General features: G+C 35.1%; 1 protein-coding gene across 1 annotated transcript; it reads right to left on the bottom strand.

Annotated features, from left to right (window-relative positions):
- Nucleotides 1–1,059: 1,059 nt before the first annotated feature.
- On the bottom strand, nt 1,060–9,510 carry LOC120345109 (flavin-containing monooxygenase 5-like). The gene is made up of 12 exons (XM_039414506.2): nt 8,543–9,510; nt 8,296–8,467; nt 7,716–7,799; nt 7,389–7,504; nt 6,805–6,947; nt 6,562–6,647; nt 5,782–5,908; nt 5,197–5,385; nt 3,780–3,930; nt 3,352–3,455; nt 2,878–2,976; nt 1,060–2,396 (listed from the first exon to the last, which is right to left on the bottom strand). Exons 1-12 carry the CDS (start codon nt 8,661–8,663, stop codon nt 2,181–2,183), a joined length of 1,608 nt encoding a protein of 535 aa, XP_039270440.2. The 5' UTR covers nt 8,664–9,510; the 3' UTR covers nt 1,060–2,180.
- Nucleotides 9,511–10,300: the final 790 nt, after the last annotated feature.

The raw sequence follows: 10,300 nt of genomic DNA on the forward strand, positions 1-10,300 counted from the left end.
TTGATATGAAATTTCGGGGACACGCAATTCATATGGCTCGACGGTGTTGCGTATCGTGCTAAGCGTTGGGACTACGCTTGCAACCGCACTTCAAATTACCCTGCTTGGGTTCGCAAGTTATATTCACGTGGGGGATAATTTTGTCCGAGATGATTGCTGGACTCTCTGCCGCCGTAGGGTGGTTCACGTAACCGCTGGTCGGTTACAACTTCCTCCACCATAAAAATCCGTGCATCTGAAAATAAAACAACTGGTTAATTAATCCTATGCCCGGAATGGACTGGTGACCGGACGAGAGGCCGTGGTTCGCTATAAAATTAGACCGTTTTATCAGTTTTCCTTTCTCCCGGGATAAATATGTAAATCCTATAGCGTACATAAAATAATTGGTTTCGGCAAAATGTCCCATTTTAAAATTTTGATATCGAGTAAATTCGCAAACTGCCCAAAATACTATTCCTGATTCATCGGACAAATAAACAGTTAAAATGACAAGATTTTCATTATTACCCCGGGTGCGAAGAAATCCGAGTTAATCATATAACGATCCGAGGCCTCTTGTCTGTTTACGATTCCATGTCGGGTATGGGAACAGTTCAGTCAGTCGAGAGTTTATTTTATCACATATATACCAAAAGTACACAATAGACGTACACAGTTAATCAGTCAGTTTTACGTTCCAGATACATGGACTTGATAGGGAAGAAAATTGTTTACGTGAAGAGTCATAGTCAAGTTTATTTTTTCCATCCAATAAAAAATAACATACGAAATTGACAAAAAATAAAATTAAACACACATTTATACCGGGGAAGAAAAGCCACGGGGAACCAAAATTGGTTATCGAGCAGCGACACCCAAGGTTCAATATCTAATCAAATTTGAAATTAGGTTTTTAGAAGACTGTCATTATAGGCGAGTATGGCTTTGGTTTCTATTTTGTCAATCCTTTTATTTAAAACTCTTTACGGCGAGCTGAGTTCATAGCAATTATACTAAAACGGTACCAGTTCTGTTGAAATTTATTCGATTTCTAAATAGCGTTCGAGGCCTATTTGAAACCTCAATGATCGATCGTACTTTTACTACAACGGCTGCACTGGAGTAAAAATTCGTTGAAAGCAGCAATCAGCTTCTTTAAACAGCTGGATCGTTGATTGACAGGACGTTCTGATACTCAAGATTACAACTACGAGGTGCAATCGTTTAAAATTCTGATCGAAAATGTCGTCTCCCAGATTTTCAGCAGTACGAAATTTCCATGGAGTGACTATAGATTCCGGACCAGGCCTAGATGATATACGCCAAACACACGAGTCCTGATAATGGCACAAGTATTAGTATGAAAATACATGACACACGCATTTGGTTCATATATTTAATTTTAATTATTGCAACAGCAAAGTACCAAATGGTTACTAAGCACATGAAGAACTTTGTTTATTAAACAAACATATATCGATTTTAATTAAAAATGTATTGAAAATAATATAATTGAATTGGAACAGTGTATGAATTAATAAAAACAATTACATTGGATGGGAATTATAAAATATTTAAAATTAACTCGATTGACAAATATTTTTATACAATTTTACTATCTTTTATACAAAGATAAGAGAGTAGAATAGCACATTACCCCAAGAAGCAAAGAAAAGACGAGATAAGAAAACCATTCATTAGTATACTGATACTGCATTGCATAAATTAAAGAAGATTGGATAGAGAAATTAACAAAAAAGAAATAGCAAAAATTAGATATAAAAAGGGTGCAATGCTCAATCACAAAGGCGTACCTGTATCGTGATGCGACGCATCCCTCGATCACCGAAATATATAAGCAGAAAATTGAGGCGAGCGTGCAGTGTTTCATAGAAATAAACTAAATTTAGGGTAAAACAATAGGTACCAAAAAACAACAAAGGAAATTACCGAACAACCAAAAGTAACAGTCTTCTTGGATGTAGATATACTATTAATTATTATAAATTTGATAGATATTACCCCAGTAATTAAAAAAGGATTTTTTGCAGAAATAACAGGTTTTTTAAAACAGTGAATAGATCTATTTGTTTACCATTACAAAAACAATCTTATTGAAGCAAGTAAAAATTTTTGACTTTTACTGTAAAATGAACCGTAGTACGATACAAAGCTTCAATCTAACAAAATATCCATCTTCAAATAACACCTAGAATCCAAGCGACCAAAACTACAAACAGGGCACTTAAAATCACACCGCTAAGGCTTCGGGATTTTTTAATAGGCTCTGTCTTCCTTGTCATCAATGGGCAGATAACTCTTTCTTGCACTGTCATGATTGTTTTTCTTGCATCAGGCCATTTTCCTGGCCCTTCCAGTCGGTATATGTAAGGTACAGCTGGACCGAAGTAGACCTGAAATATAAGGTAAAAGAATTTCGAACATTTTTTAAGGCAAAGTTCGAAACTTTTCCGGAACTTTGATATGGTTTTCATATTTATCCCAGGTGAAAGGAAAGACGATAAGACGGCTTAATCATATCGCGTACCACAGCCTTTCGTCCGGTTACCAGACTATGTTGGGTATGTAGTTAGCCAGTAATTTGGTTCAGATGCATATCCGCCGAACCCACGCAGGTTAGTCAGTGGCACAATGCCAGGCGTATTCCTAATGCTTGGAACGTTGCGCCACCCGTCACACTGCAAGTCTCATGCTGACACCTCTGTCATAAACATAGCTCTCAGTTCATCAGTAGTCATTGGCAACTCGTCTTTCAGTTCCTCACTTCAAGCATGTTTGTATAAAACAAACATTGAACCTGAAGAACTTATATTTACACCCTGAATTATTGTTTATCTAATTCAATTACAAGGTTAACAATAAAAATCCTCAAACCTTCATTGCCAATTTAGGATCTGTAAGAAAATACTTGTAGTATTTTGGTTTGCATGATATTTTCTCAGCAAGTTCATCCATGTATTCTTGATAATTGACCTAGAAACATAAAAAAAATTTATTATCTGAAACCATTTTTAATTCATAATTAGGATAGAATATTTGATTATTAGAAGAGGAGAATCGATGAGATGGCATCTCGTTCAGTTACCAGCCCATGTCGAGTATGGAATAAGTAAGTCGATTGTTGTTTGTTTCAGATGTTCACCCGGTGTTCGAGGAAGCTGTGACCTTCCAGCGTCTACATGAACCACCCTACACCAATGACAAGTGCAAAGACAAATTCTATGAAGTACATTTGAACTTGCAGATCTGAAAGTGTTCTTGGAAAAATAGAAAAAAATTTTTTTTTTCTTAGTTTGAAGAAATCAATCTCTAAAGTTATAAATAACCTCAAACTTTGACTATTAGTACCTGGACAGTATGTCTTCTACTTTTCACATATCTTTTTGCCATTTCCTCTCGTTTTTCATTAATATCCCGTTTCATTTCTTCTTTACTTGGCAACATGACTTCACCTGAAGTGTATTATATAAGTAATCGCAGATAGCCCGGTTTTTAATAATAGCAACCAGACTATGTCTGAATCACTGAAGCCCACCCATGAGCAATAAGGGCCATTAGCTGCAACAGTTGAGCAGTTGCAAATAGACAGGATGATCAACGGTGCAATGGCAAACATGTCCACGTTTCCAATTTAAGTTTCTATTTCCAAAATAACATTAAATTGCTGCCCATGCATCATGCAATTGTAAAGATCTCAGAATTCGCCTTCACCACCTCTTCCGAATTGAACACAATTTCTTTTTAGAAATATTATATTGTAATAATTTATAAAATACCTTTTATAACTTTGGTTGCCCATCGACATTGCAGTTCAGAAATAGGATTCACAGCACCAAGGGGTTGGATACCACCAATAACAGCTAACGTATTCTTCTCCAATGTTACAGGAAAAATGTACTCATATAAATCACATTGATTTTCTTCAACCTGAAAATTAGTTCAGTAATTCAGTAATGAGGAGATGAAATAGATTTGGGAAAGTTTTAGCAGATTGATTTGTCATGTTGGTAAAATGCTCAATATCTCATGGAACAATGCACAAGAGACTTTACGTTAAATCCAAAAGAGGATCGGATTTTCATATTTATCCCGGTGAGATAAGGCGGCCTAATTATATGGCGGACCACGTCCTCTCGTCCAGTCCATCTCTGATATATAAGAATAGTTAGCCGGTTATTTGTTCCAGATGCATGGATTTGATGGCAGAGGAATCCATATTCATCCCCCACATTGTTTAGTAACACATAAATAGCACCACTAACATAAGTTATGAATCAATTTAAATTAAGAACTATCTACTTTATTATGCTTATCATTTTATATATTACGATGGCTTCCTATCATCAACAGTGTATCAAGAAGGACCGGCAGTGGGTGTGACATGCTAAGTGCATTGTGTACGCCAACGTATGGCTGAATAACCCGAGCAGGTTAGCTGATATTTTGTGAAAGAGGACTGCTGGTCTTCTCCTTGGTGCAGGTTGGATCAAGTAACTACTGATCAGTTAGTTATGTTATTTTCCATCATCGAGACAGGAATTTAGCAAGTCACGTATGACCCTTTTTTGTACAGTGACGCCATTGGAAATTGAAATTTCAAATCAATTATTAACTGAAGAGACATAAACCACAACACGCATTCTAGTTTTACAACCAACATCAGTGAAAGGCATAAGAGCAAAAAACTGTTGACCTAGAAAGCTACGTGATAATCTACACAGATCAAAATTTATCCATTTGAGATTCTAGCAAGGGTGTACATGAATATAAGTGTTATATGAATTTATTCTAATTTTTGAATGATATATAAAATAAAATAAATTTTGATTAGAAATTTGAAAGAAATTTGATAACATAACTGTTTAGACCAAATAAAGAAAAACAAAATGAGAATTTCAGAAAAATCGTCAAATCAACAGAGAAAAAAGATCATCCCTATTTACATCAGGAAATGCCATGAGAGACCGACCCACTTAGAATGTGGGTAACAATTTAGTTTCAAAAAAAGGAAACCCAAATGAAAAAAAACATATAAAGTAAATATGTGTAGCTTGAATGAAACTTGACCTTTGTGAATAAGTGCATAAATGAATTTTATTTTTACATTTCCCGTGGCCTAACCAATTTATTCTAATTCTAAGTGTGTTCTATCACTTTGTTAGGCCACAATGGAGATATATATATATCATCTACCTTTAATACTGAATCGTCCAGAAAAGGGTATGCCATTGAATAGCCTGTGGCAAAAATAACAGCATCAATTTTTTCTTCAGTTCCATCATCAAACACTGCACTGTCTTCTGTGAATCTGGCAACATTCGATCGTACTTGTACACTTCCTGTGATAATTCGATTTGCAATATCATCATTAACACTGGGATGCTAAAACAAAAGAAACAGAAGAAAAAAAATTGAACTTTCACAATAATATTATTGTGAAAATTGGGACAAAGAATCTGCTAATTGCAGTTCAGTAATTCAGAATAGTTCTCTACGAGTCCTTTTAAATAATCTAACATTGTATGCATTAATTTGAAACCACATCAATATGAAAATGACTGAGAATCGCAAGATTTGACACCACCATATTTTGAGCAATAGAAGGATATTTAAGCTAGAAAACGGAAATTTCAATTCAATGGGCATTGACTGATGTGACTTAAAAATATTTCCTTGATGAAAAACAGGCCTACAAGATAAATTACGAGTTGATAATACAGAATATCATTTCCTCAATAAGTCATTTTTCTCAGCATGATATTTATTAATCTAACTAACCTGAGCAAAAACTTCATGCTTTGGCATTAGACCATATTTTTCATGATCGAGTCTGCTATCTACAGTTTTTCTTGCTAATGAATCCAAAACACTCTGCGGCAATATTTTCCGAATATCTCCGTTTACTCTGTTTTACATCATAAAATACATTGAATGGTTATATGGTACTCCTGAAGTATGCGCACCAAGATGTCGCATAACCTGAACCCTAACCTGGTACACAACCTGAGTTGGTGCGCACACTTCAGGAGGTCCTGTTATATAATATCTGCTGAAGTTCGAATTTGATCACTACTTTTCAAAAACTGTGAGAGTTCAACCAATGACATCCTGTAGTATGATTATCAAGCATACTGCCTGGATACTAGAAGATTCCTCAGGAAAGTGCACTATGAAAGTTTGATATCCCATTTCTGCTATGGTTTTGGAAACACTATAGAAACACATGGGTACTAACAATCAAAATTATTCTATGGGAAAGTTTAGAGCAACATTGGCCTATTAAATCTGAACAAGTCTCACAACACAATTTCAGAAAATCCGACAAAAACAGTTTTTTTTCTCTATATGCAGCTCATTTGAAGTTTAAAATGCCTATTTACTGTATCAAAAATTGTCAATAATGAACTAAAATCATAGAAAAAATTTTGTTAGACATTTTGAAGTATTCCTAAAAATAAACCTTGCATGGGAGAAAGGTTGGAGTTCAAGTGACGTTTGTTATTTGTGTCACGTGTTCAAATTATGGCAATTAATATCTTGAATAAATCAAAATCCTACTTTTTGGTCATGATAATATCCAATGGCATTCCGTTTTCAAATATACGTTTTATTATCCAAGCTCCTCTTCTTGTGCTCAAAAATACCTAGATGTAAATTGGTCTTGGTTAGGAGATAGTGCTAAAATAATTTTGAGTGACTTTTTTTATTTACGGTAGTTAAAATACTGTTTTTGATCGCATCATATTATTGTACATGAAAATTACTGGCTTCACTCCTACAATAGTAGAATTTATCACAAACCTGCTTGGAATGTCTGCTCAGTTCTACAGCAATATCTCCACCAGAATTTCCAATTCCAATGATAACAACTCTCAAATCTTCATATCCTTTATGATCACGATAATCATGGCTATGCATATATTTGCCTTTGAACTTTTCAATGCCTGAACAAAATTATCTCGATTTAAAGACCAAATTATAATTAGTTTAATATAAAATCCAACTTTATGCACCTCAAAGTAATAACTGGTAAACTATAACTATTCTGGTAACCAGACAAGAAATTACACAATATAAATAATAAACTAATTCATGTCAGCAAGAACAATTATATCTTTCAAACTCAGAGTCTGCTTAAGACAAAACGATATGCAATTTTGTCAACTCAAAGCCAGAAAACAATTTATCTAGATTAAAAGTCAAATTTGTGAACTTTGAACTTCAATTAAATGAATAAATTGGAGTCTGGTGTCAAAAGACAATCTCTGTTTGATCACTTTCGAAGCCGCCATGTAAGATATAAAAATAATTATAAAGGCAGTATAGTTCAGCTGTATTGGAAATCAGGTATGTATTACTGATTTTTCAACAAATTGGGTACGAACCTGGGAAATCGTGCAGTGGATAATGTGGAATTGCATGATGTCCAACACAGACCATAATACCATCATAATATTCACTTTTTTCTTCACCGGTTTTAGCATTTTTGGTGTGTACTTTCCTGCAGTAAAATGAGAGTCGAAAGAACATGGTGATGAAATTATACTAAAATCATTTTACTTCTAAGCTAAGTTGAGGTTATGTAACATTAATTCCAAAGTCACTCATAAAAAGATTTCATTTACTCTTAGTCTCGGAAAATTTTGTTGGTATAAGCATGTCTTTTTTAAAGCATTGCATAAAAAATTTTCATTGAAAAAATCACACATTACCATTGACCATTCTTCGCAAATCCATCTGCTTTAGTACATGATAACACTTTCGTGTGGAATTGTATGTGTTGACGCAATTGGAACCTACAAGAGGGAGAAAGGAATGCAGAATACTGAATCGACTCAAAGATGATTTTGAGAAAGTCTTGTACGATTTGCACTCTTTTGTAGCAATCCTTATTAGGGTCAAAGATAATGTTACAAAGATAATAACTCATGAAATCCTAGTTTAATGTAAGATTAAATTGAAACTTTGATTTATCAATATAATTAGGGTAGTAAAATCTTGATTTACCGTATGTGCAAAATGTTTTCGCACAGTGAGTGAAAAAATGCTTGAAAAGCATTGAATTAAGTTATATGGTCGAATGTTATCGCCAAAGCTCATGTTATCATTTAATGTATTGACTAAATTACTGGCTGTAGACTACTATAGTGAGACTTGACTCCAATATAAGACAGTGAAATTTAGCATCCTAAAATTGCATGTTGATGTTAGATTGAAAATATAATGGTCAGTCATATTTCCATGAACAGGCTACATTATCATTAAACTAAATAAAATATTTGTACAACTTACTTTTCCTCATACATTCTAAAATATTCTTGCACTTTAGTATTATGCATGTAGTTTGGAAAGTTTTTTGGTATAGGAAAATCTGAGAAACACATCATTTCCTTGCTTGTATTAATTACAGTTGATTTGTATACCATGCCTGCTTCATATTTATCAGGAACATAATTCCACATTCCTGAAAATGAATATCAAAAAGTATGTCTCTGAAACATAGCATATATTATGTACTCTGGATGATACAAAAACATACCTCCAATTTCATCCTGCATTTCAAAACAGACTGGATTTATTCCTTCATCCAAACAAGTCTTTATCGCAACAAGGCCACTTGCTCCTGAGCCGATAATGGCAACTTTTATCTTCCTATACATTGTTCAGTTTCTGCAGCTCTGTGATCTGGTGATGGTCAAATAACACTATGTACTTGACCAGTAATTTACTGCTTGCTTTTAGTAAATCTTCTGACCTTGGTATGCTGTAGCTATAAAATCCAAATGTTACAAAATCTTAAGACTGAGCGGTGAGGTAAACCTTCGTAATTCTGAATTAAAAAGATTTTAGTAGTACTACTGTACTATAATACAGTAAATATCTGAATATGGCTAACTCAAGTATGTCAGTTTGTGTGTAGAAACACTTACAGTCTTTCGTTACTAGCACTGTGCTGTGCCTAGCTCATCAGTACTGCAGTACCGGTATCTTGTATTTTTCAACAGATATGAAGAATTGTGAGCATCTGAATTTTGGCTCTGCTTTTTCTATTTTTGCACAGTTGTCTGGTTGTGGTGAGGCGCCTATCAATCAACTAAACGAGCGCCAGAAGAGGTTCAGTTAACAAGCCGTATCTTATATTCTATAACTGTGTGACAAGGTAAGACTGTGCATGCAGACATATTTGCATACGCTAGCAGTTAGCACTACACCATGTACCGTATTACATAATACTTTTGCGTCGCATATTTAAACCCCATTCGACTGTTTGATGATTTGGCAATTTTCTCGACTTCCCATCACGTAAGTTTGTCTTGTGCTCATTTATTTGCACTCTGGTCAAGTTCAAAATAAATTATCTTTTTATTTATTCTGTACGCCAGCTAGTCTAGATTGTTGCACGCCATTGCAGCGATAAGGCATTGCCGCAACACTTCACATTGGTCCGCAACACAACGGCTGCACGTTGCTAACAAGATGACAGACGTATTGCGTGTATGGGGGGCATTCCAATGGCAAATCTGTACTTCAAAAGGAATGTGGGAGCTAGCCCGAAACGCTGGCGTTTTTATGCAATACAGTATACACAATGGACCTTTCCCCGACATCAAAACATCCGTATTCTTAACCAATCACAAGCGAGCAGATGTAAACAATCATTCTCCGCTGAAAAGTCGCTCAGACAACTTTGGACGCGTTCCGCACAAGTTGCTGGCGGTTTAGGCAGATCTTTGTCGCTTTTTGTTTTCTTCACAGGGCTGCGAGAATTAGAAAGCTGTAATACTGTATGTTACTTGTTGCAAATCACGTTTACGAAATCTATATATCTATACTAAAAGGCTGTACCCGTTGCATGCACCTTACAGGTACGGTACGGTACCGTACAAGTCAACCAACTGCTATTTCGAACCAAAAAATAGTAGACAGTCATGCTGATGCAATCAAGAGTACCGGTAGCCTACCGCTGTCAGTACGGAAGAATTCGCCTTCGATACGATGTTGCATTTTTATCAAACAGAATCTATTAGTGAATTATTTTGGTAGACTAACTACAGAGCTATGTGTAAACGCTGCGCATATGGTATTTGCCAGTCTGACAACCTGTACGGTACCCCTGCCGTTCGAATGGAGTAAGATTTGTGCCTTTTCTGAAGCCACATATTGACCGCCAAAAAGCAATAAGGTGGATAAAGGAATGCAACAGGCCTCACAGTCAATTCAACCTATAAAAAATTACCTATAATAGACTATATATTCAATATGTTAATTCTTATATGAAATGAATTTTCATACAAGC

The sequence above is a fragment of the Styela clava genome, chromosome 5, assembly GCF_964204865.1.
Source record: "Styela clava chromosome 5, kaStyClav1.hap1.2, whole genome shotgun sequence".
Classification (NCBI taxonomy): Eukaryota; Metazoa; Chordata; class Ascidiacea; order Stolidobranchia; family Styelidae; genus Styela; species Styela clava.